The sequence below is a fragment of the Marmota flaviventris genome, chromosome 5 (genome assembly GCF_047511675.1).
Source record: "Marmota flaviventris isolate mMarFla1 chromosome 5, mMarFla1.hap1, whole genome shotgun sequence".
In the NCBI taxonomy this organism is placed as follows: domain Eukaryota; kingdom Metazoa; phylum Chordata; class Mammalia; order Rodentia; family Sciuridae; genus Marmota; species Marmota flaviventris.
The window spans coordinates 101047697-101063043 of record NC_092502.1 but is presented as its reverse complement, the minus strand read 5'-3'; the positions used below and the strand labels follow the sequence as shown (position 1 = coordinate 101063043).

The following is a 15347-nucleotide window of genomic DNA, read 5'->3' as shown; positions in this document are numbered from 1 at the left end:
CAGATCAAGAACTCCCTTTAAAGCAGTTATTGCAGAAATATACTGTGTGAGGCCCCAGTTAAGCTTTTGTTGATTTGAAGTGTTTTTCTCAAATAAAAAAATACAAAAATACTTTTCACTGAATGTAACTGAGAAATTGTTTGATTTGACATAGGATGAAGACACACTTTCATTTCTTGAGACAGTACACTTTGGGATTCACAGGATAACTTGCATGAGACACGATTTAATGAAAGCTCTCAAATAAGCAATTTTATTCCTATCCATGATTGCAGACATTTACAAAACCATAACATCTGAGTTCACCTTAAAAAATAACTTATATAAAGCAGTGATATACACAGCACAAAATAGTTCAGGGAAGGGGCAGGAGCAACTTTTAATAATTAAAATGTAAACGTGAAAAAAAGGATGGAATAAAAGTCCCTACTTATTTCTACTTAAGATGTCATGTGATAATATTTTACAATGTCCCGTGGGTCAATGTATGTATGCGTATATGTCCATATAACATCCGCATATACGATACATTCTCTTTCCCACACATATACATACACAGATAATTATTTGCAGTTCAGTTTAGGGCAATTCTGATGTGCCGCTCCGTACAGTTGTTTGGATCACTTTTGGACCTGCTTTCTTCACAAAATAGGGGAGAGAGCAGGAAATAAAAAGATTGGTTTGGTGTGGCCGAGATTCCTTTGTTTAACTGTACACTGTGATGAATAATTTTCTTCCGTAGTAGTTCTGTGAAGGGCTGACTCACTGTGGTTTTCATAAGGAGACTTGGTAATGGATCACACACTCATTGTCATGCTAGGGGAGTACTAGAAAGAAAGAAGAATCCATATTTAATGGCAATTTTCTTATGTTCTTTCATGCTTAAGATTTTTACCCTATATGACATAAAAAGAAAAAGTTTTATACAGACTTAATTCTAAAATTTTTATTATTTCCTCTGCAAAGCAATTGATCCAATTCTCTCCCAGACCCAGGAGGCTGATAATCCAGTCCCTCAGCCTTCTCCTTCCAGACAGATTTATGTTTTGCTGGCAACTGTAACAACTTGGGTAACCAGTCCAAGGTGGATCATAATGAAATAATTATGAGGACTTATCTTTGCTATCTATTTAGCAATGTGTACTGGAGAGTTACTTAACTCTCTCAACTTTAGTTTCCTCACCTGTAAAATGGATTTAATAATATTATCAAGGGGTTCTGAGAAGATTAAATAAATATAAAGTCCTTAAACAATGTATCTTATTGGATACTTAGAAAGTGCTCATTAATTCTAGGTGAATAGTGGAGATAAACCAAGCCAAACCAACTCCCAGCTGGTCCTAAGTTTTCATTAAAACATTTAAAATACCTTTAAGAGTCTGCTTTAGACTTTACCATATGAACCTCTTCCCCTAATATGACTCCAATCTCAATCCACAATCATTTGAGTGACAATAGGGTCACAGTTGTTACGTTTACTTGGCACTCTGATTCCCTAGACAAGGGATTCAAGATGAGGCTTTCAGAAATGTGCAAAAAGTGGCCTCAAAAATGATTTATAAAGGAAGAAGAGCAATTATTTTGTTTTATGCCAATCTACCTTCATGGTATTGAGGAGCAGACTGTGACAAAAAAAAAAAAAAAAAAAAAAAAGTTCTAGAACAGCACTGTTCAGGATAATTTCCTTCAGTGACAGACCTGTCTTACAATCTGTGCTTCCAACACAGAAACCACTGGTCACATGTGGCTACTGAGCACAAGAAGTGATGCCAGTGCAACTGAGAAATGAAAAATTTTAATGTTATCTAATTTTCATTTATTTAAATATCTACATGCAGCTAGTGGCCATCACTTTGAAAAACAGCCCTAAATTGGCTGAACTGTGAGAAGAGCCATCTAATCTCACATAGTAATGGTCTCTAGATAAAAAGGCTTCTAAATTAAAATGTAAATGTGGACCCTGAAATATTTTAAGTGCTTTATTGAAAACCTGTGAGGACCTAGGCAAAAGGTGATTCTTTTCAACATGCAATTAATGGTTGTGCCTTATGAAGAGGCAAATAAAGTCTTAGGGATTGGTCCAGGGCTGTTGGGGCTTAACCAGGAACAGTGAGGCTCCTGGGAAGAGAATACAACTTTTTAGAAAGGTGGCAGACAGAGAATGGAATGAATAGATGGGTTGTTGAAACTAGTAAAGAGGTGTGAGGTGTGTACTGAGATGAGGAGAACCAAGGGAAGGATTTCCCCTGGAGGGCAAAAGGTGATCATGGCTCAAGTGGAAGACTTCTGAACCAAAAGTCACAAGGGCTCAAATACAAAGCACATTGTTCCTGAGTAAAGGTGGAGAATGAGGCTGGGAAAAGGGTCACTGGGCCATGGGGGAGAAATGTTAATCCTTCAAACATGGGCCACAACAAGGAAAATTTAATCATCTTGTTAATCATCTAATAGCCCAAAGTTTTGTTTCAGTAAAAGAACTAAGTCAAACAGTCAATTCACTCCAATGTTGGATAATAGGGTGATAAAAAGGGGATACTGCCAGAGAAGAGAAAGATTCAGTCGGATAGACAAACATCTCTCCCTTTATTCTCGATCATGGTAGCAAAAAGCAAAGCAAAGCAAAACCAAACCAATCATGGAAACATTCATAGACAGGGCAGCTGATGGAGCTCACCTGACCCTATGCTGGAATGGGAATATACCCCATTTCATTACAAGGTACCAGCATAGTCTTGCAAGACAAATTGTATACTTGAGCTTCAATGAGTTATCCACAGCCTTTGACTAACAGAATTATATTTTGTAGTTTATTTTCAGGGGAAAGCATTAAACAATAATAAATGGATATCAAGGTTTTATTAGAAGTAGAAAAAATCAAAAGTATATGGCAAAATGGGCACTGAGAAATTTTTTTTAAAAAATTAGTTTTAGGTGAACACAATATCTTTATTTTTATGTGGTGCTGAGGATCAAACCCAGGGCCTTGCATGTGCTAGGCGAGTGCTCCACTGCTGAGCCACAATCCCAGCCCCTGATAATTATTTTAAAATATAGTGTTTATTGAGTATACTATGCCAACAGTCTAAAACAGTGAGTTACTAAAGCATTTCAGAAAGAACCTCAAAGGAAAATTTACTTGTTAATTATCTTTTAAAAATTCCTGGATAAATCATAGGAATTTAAATAATCAGGATTTTAAAAGTTCTTGAATCCTTTTACCATAGTACTCCAGTTCATTTGTATATCATGTAACATTGGGAAATATTCTTAAAATATATAGTAGTCCTCACCCTAACAGACATTTTGTTAAGAGATGTACATATGTAAAGCTACACACATGCACATACACTGTTATCAAGTATTTTTTTTACTAGTTGCTACCATCCTGTAACACCAGTAATTCTTAACATTATCAACCTGTGATATTTCAAATATCTCTAGCAAATCTTATAGAAAAATGATAATTTGTTACTAATTCATTGGGAAATTAAAATAAATAGGTTTCCCAGGGAGGAAACTGAAAATAAAGGAGTATAATATCATAGAGAAAATAAGGAACACATTCAGTCAGAAAGGATGAAAGCATTAGCTCCAAGAAAAAACACTCAGAAAAATTATCAAGCATCTAATAAAGTATATTTTTTGAGTAGTATGAATAACTATAGAAATGTTGTGCTAATTGTATTTGACACAGTAAGATAGGATGCTTTTATGGCTGAGTGTCTACATAAACAATGTGCTATTTGTCCTCCTAAGGCTGTAGACTGCTCATCTTTTAACTGCCTTTATTGAAACTGTTTCAACTAAATGAAATTAAGGGGAAATCACAAAATTTCTAGGAAAACTTACAGAATATGAAAGCAAAAAAGAGTTTTTCTATTGATTGCTATTCTTCAAGGTACTAGAGAAGTGGCTAATGTTTTTCCAGAAGAAAAGGAAGAGTAGGTGTTAAATGGGATATCATATTTAGAGACATAAAATATTCATGGTATACTATACTGTGGCCAAACTTCAGTGTTTCTATTGTATTGCTGCATCAATATGTGATGGCAAATTGTAATGTCTGTATCAAAATGCTGTGATATCAGGTTGCCCTGTTTCAAAATATTCTGAGTATTCTTCTCCACAGAGGATAAAATGGTTCTTACAAAGCTGTGAACAACATTACCATTTTATTTACCAAAAATTAAAACCTAAAGATATCATTTTTAGCATATATCAACTTATTTTACCTGAACTATATTTTTAAATGGTATTCTTTGGCATGAACTTGTGATATTTTCATTGTTATATACCTAGTTCATGTATCATTGCATCTATCAGAGATATTCACTAAATCTTTGAGCAATGTCAATACATTTCTGTTTATGTATTTCAAGATCTCACATTAGATCTTACTACATTCCTGTGTCTTAGTTTCTATATAATATTTTATTAATGAGAAATAAAGAATAGTTCTGTAATTCTCATATAAAATAAAGCAAAATAAATTTAGAGGTTATGTGACTACATCAAAAATTTGAGTTGTTGGGATTTCTGCACAGTAACAGAAACAGACAAAGGGGAGTATGTGCAGTAGGAGATGATCAACCACCTTGTTTATAATTTCTATTTGATACTAGGGTTTAATATCATGTGTCCTGAACTGATGCACAAGGAAATATTTTTATTAATTAATTCAGAAGAGTAGACCTATTTATTGCTTTCTCCACTTGGAAATCATGAAAAACTTTTTAAAATTAAGCTTGTCATATTCTGTACCTTCAAAACCCAACACTTTACAGTTTGAACACTAGGGGGCATCTTTGCTTCTTGAAATAAGAACCTTGTTTGTGATTAAAAAAAAAAGGCTGAATAGTGAAATATTTTTTGATTCTCATTTTGCTCTGTCAAGTATGTTGGCACTGAGAGGTTTATGACTTCCACTGGAAATTTTTGTTTTTATATTATTAAATGAAGTAGCATGTATGAAATGACTAGGATAATACCTCATCTATAATAAGCACTCAATTGCTCCCTTACCAAGTCTCTTTTGTGGTCAGAGTAAAATGTCTCAAGTCTTCAAAAGGCAGACTGCTAAAAAAATGTGCTTTTAGGATTATGTGCATTAAAAAGACTAGAATTTTCATATTCACTTTTTTGGAAATATTTTCTTTTTGCATTTATTAACAGTATTTTCCTTGATTATAATAAAAACAACTTATGGGAGATAACTAGTTATTTACTTCCTTAAACCCTTACATTTGCCAGCACTAAATTACTTTTTGTTTTTCTTCCTCTCTCCTCTCTTCTGCTTGATCTTACAAAAAAAACCAAAACAAAACAAAAAAAAAAAAACCACAAAAGTCTAAGCAAAAACATGTGGTAATGTGATAAAGAAAGCCACAGGTAACAAGGGACACCATCCATTAAAAGCAGACAGACAAAAGGAGGGAACTGCTGCGTGGATCTGCTTTCTGGTTGTGCTACCCTCCAGGGTGTGGTAGAGTGTCTTGATCCACCACCCAAATATTTTTTCCTTTGGGACCTTTCTGTTGGAGACATTGAACCTTCTTGGGTTCAGGGGCTGTGAGGCTGGGCCAGGGTCTGGGATTGGGGAAGACCTGCTTCAGCTGCTGTCCTTTCTAAATGCAGATTTACAACAATCTGTGGCTTTACAGGGAACATAGTCTCGGTTGGATTAAAGGGCAAGGGTGGTGTATAAAGAAATTCTTTAAATCCTATTTGATTCTCTGCTTCTCATGAAGAGTTTTCTGATGCCAATTTTGAATTGGTACTCCTCTTCTGACTGTTAAACAGAGGAGCATTCATCAGTGACAAATATGGGAAGGAAGGAGAGAGAAGGGCTCCTCTTGTTTCTGCCCATAAAGTTAAAGCCATGTGGAATCTTTTTACAGTTTTTTTTTCAACCCCGAATTAATCTATTTTATTTATTTACATTTAAAACACCTCGCTTATGTCTACTTACCACACTTATTTTTAAAATTTTACTTTTTAAATGGATATATAAAACTATATATATTTATGGAGTACTATATGACTTTTAAAAATATTTTTAGCTGTAGATTGACACGATATCTTTATTTTTTAAAGTTGTACTAAGAATCAAACCTAGTGCCTCACACATGCTATACAAGCACTCTACCACTGAGCCACAACCCCAGCCCCACTATAAGATTTTTGATACATGTGTGCATTGTATAATGTTCAAATCTGGATAAATAAATCCATCTTCTCAAATACTGCACTTCTTTGTGAGAAAGACATTAAATGTTCTTCCTTCAAGTTTTTTTTTTTTTTTTTTTGAAATACATAGTGCATTTTTATTACCTATAGTCACTCTACTATGCAGTAGTACAACAGAACTCACTTCTAACTGTAACTCAGTCTTTCCGCATATTCTCCTCAGCTTTTGGTGATCAATATTCTATTCTCAAGTTCTATGAGATCAACTTTTTTAGATTCTTACATTTGGGCAAGATCATGCCTGATTTGTCTTTCTGTATCTGTCTTCTTTTACTTTACATAATATCCTCCAGGACCATCCATGTCACAAATCAGAGAATTCCATTCATTTTTATGACTGAATAGTGTTCCATTACATGTATGTACCACATTTTCATTGTTTAATCATCAGTCAATGGACTCCATTTCTTAGCTCTTATGAATAGTGTGTTACATGTAAACATCTGTTTTTCTTATTAGATTGTATTATTTGAGGATGAATATATATTTATCTCAGAAGACTTCATCTTTATCCTAGTTCTTTCCATTTAGCAAGCTCAATAAATTTTCAACTGCATTGATATCATATACCTCATTAGATCATACCATGTTACTGCAGGAAGAATTAAAAGAATAGGAAAGAAAAGGCCTTTAATTAGATAAAATGAACACAGGAAAATGACTCATTTATTCACAGTCCTGAAATAAACCAGTGAAAGAACCAGGACCTATAAAATAATTTCTATAATCCTGAGGCATTATGACTTAAACTGTTTCTCATATTTTTTCTATATCCTCATCATGGAAAGCTAAGATTTTGATTTCTTTATATGAATTTATATATATTTATATATATATACACCTTCTTTGTTCTCACTAATTACATATGTCCTGTAAGTAAAACAAACTAAAAATCAGCACTCTTTTCTAATTTTAACAGAAATAAAACCCCAAAGCAGGGAAGTCTTGTCCCATGAGAGGCTATAGTTTAAGGCCAAGAAGTAAAAGAATCTACAGAACCTAAATCTTAGTTTCCCTGTGGGGAAGCAACCAGTCTGTGCAAAAGTAGAGATGCTATTAGCCACCACTTCAAGTTCTTATGGTATTACCTCTGGTAAAGGCTAAATTGGGCAAAATGGGGGTAGCTGTCTCTTCTCATTCTGACTATAGTTGGCAGGACCTCCATAATAAATTTTAATGATAGTAATGCATATGTAGGGTAATGGATCATATAAAGACGAAATTCATTTAGGTTTTGAAATCTTTTATACTATATACCAATTTCATGATTCTTTTCAGAGAATACATATTAGCATCACTAACAAAGAGTTTTCATTATAGTATACTGCAACTCACTCTTGGAAATTCTGATTCACTAAGCCTAGGGAGGGTTTTGGCAAGCTGTATTTAAAAAAAAAAAAAACCCTGGAAATGGTTTTTCTCTTTTTTTATTTTCGTTACTGGGGATTAAACCTAGTGTCTTACATGTGCTAGGCAAGTACTTTACCAGTGAGGTACATTCCCAGTCCCCATATAATGGGAAAGTTGGCTTTGTTTTGTTTGTTTATTGATTTGTTTTTGGATAGGGTTTCACTAGGTTGCCCAGGTTGGCCTCAAACTCTCCTGCATCAGCCTCCAGAGTAGCTGGCGTTACAGATATGTGCCATGGCATCCAGCTTGAAATAATGGTTTAAAACTCCTTAAGAAAAAGCACCATCTTGTCTCGTTCTAGTACCTAGCATATTGCCTTGGCACATGGTAAGTGATCAGAAATTGTCTGTTAAATGAACAAATGATTTTGATTACAACACTTTTTGGTTCTGTCCACTTCTATGGAGATATGGAAGGATACTGCTTTTGTTTAACAATGTAATCACACTCAAAGATTGATGTAAGTATCCAGTTCAGGTTAACAGACCACCAATATGGCCTCCAAAACACTGATAGATTATTTTCACAACTTTAAGGACAGCCTTGAGAATAGATTTATTTTTTTTAGCAAACATTTTAGTAACATTTAAAGTTGTAAGACACATCAAATAAACAACCTGTTTCCATTTTCATTATTCGTAGTAAGTGTTCTCTATGAGAAAATTAGTATTATGGTTTTGTAACTATGTAGATAGAATAGGAATATAAGAGAAGTTTATTTAAAAAATTTTAAAGAAATTTTACTTTAAAGTTTCCTGTAACTTTTTAAAGATCAACCTATTGAACTCTAGACAAACAGAAATAATAATGATTTTATGCATTTATTGTAATAGAAGAGCTTCAGAAATAAAATCTGTATATAATAATATAGTCAAGGGAATACTTACACTCTCACTCTGAAAAGGATTTAAGAAATTTCCCCCCATTTCACCATCATCCCTTGGAGTGCCCGGTTGATTACTCAGGCTCATATTATTGGGAGAATTCTGTAAACAAGATTTAGAAAACAAGGCATTGTTGAAGATTTTAATTTCCCTCTTGCATTGTACTGTTTCAAAAACTGAATCTACAGCAGCATCTCTAAGGACAAAGCAGACTTATAATTTTAATCTTAGACTTCTACCACGTATTCTAGTTCATTCTTTGTACCTTGGCAAGTACTAATACTCTCCCAAATGAAAATTTAAAAACAAACCAAAAAAATACCCCAAATAACCTACAATAGCTATTTTCTTAGCCTTAGAATCAATATTTATTCAACTTCCCATCCTCAGTTTATAGAGCTCCTAGAACTCTGCAGAGTTTAAAAAAATTTCCCAACAGGGGCACGGTGAAGAGAGAACCCTCACAGACAAGCATGGTGGAATGACAATTCCCTCAGCAATTTCATTAATCAAACTTTGAAAGGTTACTGCTGTAATAAACACATCCCTTTAATTCTATATGCAGTTTATAGATACTATTCAACTCTTTGTTATACAAACCATAAGGAAGCAAGGAAGATAGTTAAGAACAGTAGTTAAAAACAAGAAATATCGTAAGACTTGAGAATTAATTGTGTGTCTTCAGAGAAAAAGAAGGCTGAAAAGTAAATTGCTTTAGAGTTTTTTTTTTCTCTTACTAGTTTAAAAGTAGATTTACTTTGAAACTTCCTTCTAAGATAAAATGGCTGCTATTAGCAATCTAATCAAACATGAAGTTAGCAGTGCACTGCTTCATATTCTATTTAAATTTGTTAGTGTCGTTATTATTATGTAATTTGAGCTATGCAGGAATATCTGATACTCCACATCAATGGGAAATACAGAATGGCAACGGCATATAAATCATGTTTATTTGTTATTACAACTATGACCCACGGGACTCTTTCCAAGGTGCAATTTATTAACTTATTAAAAAAAACTTCAGTGTTAAACATTTTCATTGCTATTTCAAATGAAAAAACAATTTTAGATTTTTTTCCTTAGGCCACTGCCATTATATATTCTGTTTTGGAATAAGTTTTTATATTTTTTAAAGAAAATTGCTCAGAGGATTTGATTTAACTAAAACAAGGTATATTGCAAACATTAAAATTTCATGAATGAGTTATTCCCAGAAGAACAAGTGCTTTTTAAGAATATGGTTAAACTGTAAAGCAGAGGCAGGTAGATGAGCTGGTGGAAACACAACTTGTATCTTGTCTTGCTGTGCACCCCACAGGGAGGATCTGAGAACAAGGATCCTCTGAAGTCCATAGGAGTTCTATATACCAACGAACCCCAAGGGCTTGGCAACCATACTTTCATAGCATAAAAAAGTTCTATTTTTGTTTTTTGACAATTTTTTTTCTGAAAATGTTACTTATACAAGCATATATAAAGTTAACTGTACTTTGAAATCAATGTGGGTAATTTAAAAAATTTAAGTAAAATTTAACTAAGTATACTACTTTAGAATCCATTAGTTATTAATCAAATAGTACATTTACTTTGAAAACAGAAATATGTTGACTTAGCTCAAAAAGGAAACTAGACTCATATAAGTATTGTAAGATTTACCCCAAATCTATCTTTTTTGGCAAACACATAGATTTCTGTCATTTTTTGAGAATTACAATTTGTTATATATGACAACAGAATGCATTACAATTCATATTACACACATAGAGCACAATTTCTCATATCTCTGGCTGTACACAAAGTAGAGTCATATCCTTCGTGTCTTCATACATGTACCATAGTTCAGTTGATAGATTTCTGTCATTTTGTACATAATAGAGAAATTGCTAATATTAGAATAAAAATAATCTAACAAACATATGAGAAAATTTAAGGATGCATCTGGAAGTTGTATACTTATACACATTGTCAAATAAATGTATAAAATGAGCAGTCTCAAGTCTTGGTGTGACATCAGACTTCCAGCAGCACATTAGGTGATCTAAGGGGATCAGTGCAACCCTGATCAGTTGGGGTGCTTCGGGTCTCTGCTGTATTTTTGCCACACATCATTTCTTCATTTATAATTTGAAATTTAGCTAACTGCAATTATGATTCCTGAGTCAAAGTGCTGATTTTTAAATATTTAGAATTTGAAAGTAATCTTGCATTTTTAATAGTTAAATACTTCCAAAATACTTCCAGGGTTACTACTCCTGTTTTCCAGGCTCTCTTCAGATGACTCAGACTTACACTCTTTTATTTTGGAAAGGGGAGAGGGATGATACATAAGGATGTTGAGAGGAAGAATGAAAGGGCATAACCTATAAAACTAAGGTAATATAATTTCTGAAATGTATTCCTATTCAGCCCATTGGACCATATTTGAAAAACATTGAAGAAATAAGGACAAAATATTTTGTTTTGTTTTGTTTTGACCTGAAGTGATCTTTGCAAAATGTTGTGAAAGCAACAAAAGCTTCTCAATGGGGAGTCTTAAGAAAACTGTGCTGTCCATGATCACTGAGTAACCTGATGAAGAGAGAGGCTCAAGAGCACACTCACAATTGGCATCTGAGGAAGAGTTAAGACAGTGGTACTGAAACCCAGCCCAAGACTGGTGGTAATAAACTGTGTGCCCACGTCATCTAACTGTGGCCGTATTTGTGTCTCCAGTGGAGTTCATAATCAAGGTAAGGATGTCATGCACAAAAGGAATTAGGTTGGTCAGGAAGGCAGTACAATCACTTGATAATATAATTAGAGAATAGGGAACACAAAAGAATACAGGTAAAGATTACTTTTAACTACAATATTCGCATTAATTAAATTTCTTACTTCAGTTGATGTGTACTTTATTTTGTACTCATAGTCTTGAATTTAGCTTGAGAAAATATAGTTAGGATTTACTGATTCCATCTTCAAAAATTTTTATCACATTCTCATTTACCCTTTCTTTACTCTGGAGCTTTTCTCTTACATAAGCTATGATGTCATATAGAAATGTATATATGTGCATGATTTGCATAAGTAATATACCACACACACATTTTGGCTACCATTTTATCTTAGACTTTCTGATCTCTAAATTTACCTTGCAGTGTTTTTTCATATCCTTTTTAAATAAGTTATTGTCCCTTCTTCCATCCTCAAAAATTGTTCTAAACCCTTTCAAACTCTTTAAAACTTTTTTTTTCAAGTCAAATGTAGATTTTTACAGAAACTTTGGCTATGTCTTTAATTAGAATAAAATAATATTGACATTAAGGTCTTGGGAAGTCGATTTTCAATTGATTTCTCACAGGTCAATAATGAGCTTTCAGAGTGTTGTTTTGACTCTGCTAGCCCCTCAAAGGACAAACAACCTGTTTTCCCAGTGGGTACAACTGAGCTAGAACTGGGGCCAGCACCCCATAGATGATGCTGAAAATCCTTCATCCAAGCCCATCTAGTTCTCATGTGTTCTCTCTAAATCAAACTAAGGTTCTTGAGGTCAGAAAACTACAGGTTCAAAAGACTACTTTAAACATTTATTAAACATGATATGATCAGATCTTTCCTTTTCATAGAATTTTTTTTCTTTAAACTCAAAAATATAAATGTGAAGTAGCTTAATGTGAGCCACAGATCTGTAGATGCTTTCCTTCTAAGAAAACAAATCACATGCTTAGCTCCACCCCAATCCCTAAAACATCACCAAAGGAACATACTTTCCTTCAATTGATTAAATGGATGATTTTTTAGTTGCAGAAGGGATCAAAGGAGTTTCACATTTCATTTTAAAAAGACTTCTAAATTTAAAACTAATTCTGCATTTCTGAGAAAGATTTATATGGATTTTGTAGGAAATATTCAACTGAGAAATAATTTGAAACTCTTCATGTAAAGCTTTGAATTCATTCTGACACTGAAACAGTGTTGTCAACCTGCAATTGACAGTGACTGTTTCTAGCCTTTCCCAAAAAGCAATGTATTAACTATTAAGAAGAAAGATATTTCATGTCCATATACTTCATAGCCCTTAGCATATGTTCACACTTGATCCTTGACAATTTTATGATACAGTTAGGGAATTAACTATAAACTTTATTTTATAGGTAAGGAAACTAAACTGGGAGAGATTAAGTAACACAGTCCCACCACATGGAAGTAGTAGAGCCAGTTTTTATTTGGTACTTTTAATTTATCTCATAGATAAAATAGAACATATACAATTTAAAAACTAGAAAAAACGAACTAAAGTAATAATACAAGCAATGTTTTAAAAGGAAGTAAGAGTTTTTTTAAAAAGCAATACTGGTGCTTCACAAAATGCAGATTTAACTGGAGAATTAACTGAGAGGAATTTTGAACAAAATTACTAGGCATTAATAATTGAGATTATCTTCTGAGTCACAAGTAATAGAGACTAGGAAAAGATTAGGGTGTAAATCAATGAAACCAGGAAGAAAGGAAAGGAAAGAGAAAGCTTCTTAGCATAGATGTATATGTGTTAGAAAAAAAAGAAAGATGGGAAAAATGGAGTTAATGATTGTTCATACTTCATAGTAAAAGACTGAAAAAAATTAGGCTGTGAGTGGACAGAAGTAGAGATAAAAATGATTGGCAGTGGGGAGTATACAGTATGCATGATGCTGCTTCTGAGACAAAAGTGACTAGAGTGCCACAGACACTTGTGGTACTATTACCCTGAGACAGCCAGCTCAGTGCCCATAGCCAGTGAACCTAGAGTAAGGGCAGTGCAGAAATGAGTTGCTCAGGAATTCATTTGAAGGCAGATGCAAATAACTAGTCATTTCCAGAATATTCATAAGTGACATATTTTCTGTTTGACGGGAAATTCTAATGTTAAGTACGTATGAACTCCACTTGGTAAAAGTTTTTCCCAATCCTATTTGATCGCTCCAGTTACACTGAGCTTCTTGAGAGCAGAGACCATATCTTGGTTAGCTTTGGATTTTTATAGCCCAGCAGAATGCCTTGGTGCTTTAACATTTATTGAATGAAAGAACTCTTGCCTAAGTATAAACCACTTGAGGACAGAAACCATGTTTGTGTTTGAAGAAGACTTTTATGTCTATGTCTCCCCAGAGTGCACAAGGCAACACCAGTACAGAAAAGTACATAATGGAGGGCCAATCAGTGATGGGAGTATAAACAATATATCATTAGACAAGGGAATCTTAATCGCAATGGGCACAATATAGTGGAAAAACCTTGTATCTAGGAATAGGAATGGCAAAATAAGCACAGAAGGGGTGGTAATAGATCTGATATATGAGGGCAGATTAAATAGCATTTAATTCATCATTATGATGTTATTTAAAATTTTAAAGTGCTTTATAAATTATAAAGTACTTTCCATATAGAATTTTATTTATATTTACCTAATGTAAAAGTGTAGGGTTGTTAGTGGAAATTTTAGGAATATGACCCATAGCAATCTGGGTGATGCTAATTTTGTATAATTAAGAGTATCTCTAGGGGCTGGGGATGTGGCTCAAGCGGTAGTGCACTCGCTTGGCATGCGTGTGGCCTGGGATCGATCCTCAGCACCACATACAAACAAAGATGTTGTGTCCGCCGAAAACTAAAAAAATAAATATTAAAAATTCTCTTGCTCTCTCTCTCTCTCTCTCTCTAGATAATTGCTTCTTAAATATGACATTAGAAATTTCACCATAAAGAAAACAATTCAGCTAACTCAGTTGTTAGAATTACCTGAGATAGCCTAATATGCTTATGGTCACTTCACTTGCAAAGGTGCCTCGCAGAAAGAAGGCACTAATAAAATTATACAGGGAATCTTATTTGAAAACAGGCTTTATGAATACTATTTCCCACAGAGATAAGCTAGTATACATTTCAAATATTTATCTATTTTTTTAAAGACCTTTTGGATTGTTCCTAAACACAGACACCCATTGTGCTTATAGAGCTTGTGAGGCCAAGTAGCCAAATAGTACAGGTACAATGTCAAGATTACAATTTAAAATATTTTTGAGAATGAAGTCTTAATTCAAAATGTTTTGTAGATCAATCTTATTTTATGTTCCTTGGCACTGGAAATTTTATATTAATACACATGAATATAAATTAGGAATAGAATTAAAAGCAAAGTCACCCTTTAATGGATTTTTCTATTTACTGATAAAAGCAGACTTCTAAGCAAGTCATTCTAGTGCTAGCAATAATTAGTTCTTATCAAGCATTCTAAATATATTTGACTCAGAGAGCTATTTTAAATTCATCATGACCTAAAAAGTATTTAGGCATTATTATTCAAAAAAAATTAAGGCATTTTAGTAAAGGATTAATTTAGATCCTCAGACTATTGAAGGAAGAAAAATGCAGACACATACACTTTCCTACTTGTAGTAATATAATTTTCCTCTAATTACTTTCTTATTCTATTTGGGGGACAAAAATAATGATTGCATATATCAACATTGCCCAATGAGGGTTTGAAAAAGCAACTGAGTGTACAAAGGCAATGGCCTTCTAACATGTATAGCCACCTTTTCAAGTATTTTGAATTGATTTCTCACAGGCCAATAATGAGCTTTCAGAGTATTGTTTTGACTCTGCTAGCCCCCAAAAGGACAAACATATTGCTTTAAACACCTTTACATCATCAAAATATTATCTAAACACTGTCAGTTTACTTTATAAATAAGTAACATCATATTGTGATTAAATTGGTTATTACTGAGTGTAAGTTAATCCTGTATAATATGCCTTATATATGAATCTTAGTCGTTTTAGAAACAT

At 33.5% G+C, this 15347-nt stretch overlaps 1 protein-coding gene across 6 annotated transcripts in view; it reads right to left on the bottom strand.

Annotated features, from left to right (window-relative positions):
• Positions 1–225: 225 nt before the first annotated feature.
• Ssbp2 (single stranded DNA binding protein 2) overlaps positions 226–15347 on the bottom strand; it is a 333116-nt gene continuing 317994 nt past the window's right edge. For 5 of the 6 annotated variants that reach the window (XM_027927775.2, XM_027927777.2, XM_027927776.2 and 2 more), the window contains 2 exons: positions 8544–8642; positions 226–827 (listed from right to left, as the gene is read on the bottom strand). In XM_027927775.2, the coding sequence (XP_027783576.1) occupies positions 798–827; positions 8544–8642 (129 nt within the window). In that variant the 3' untranslated portion in view covers positions 226–797. The remainder of the gene's footprint in view (positions 828–8543; positions 8643–15347) is intronic. The other variant, XM_027927778.2, reaches the window with a different exon arrangement.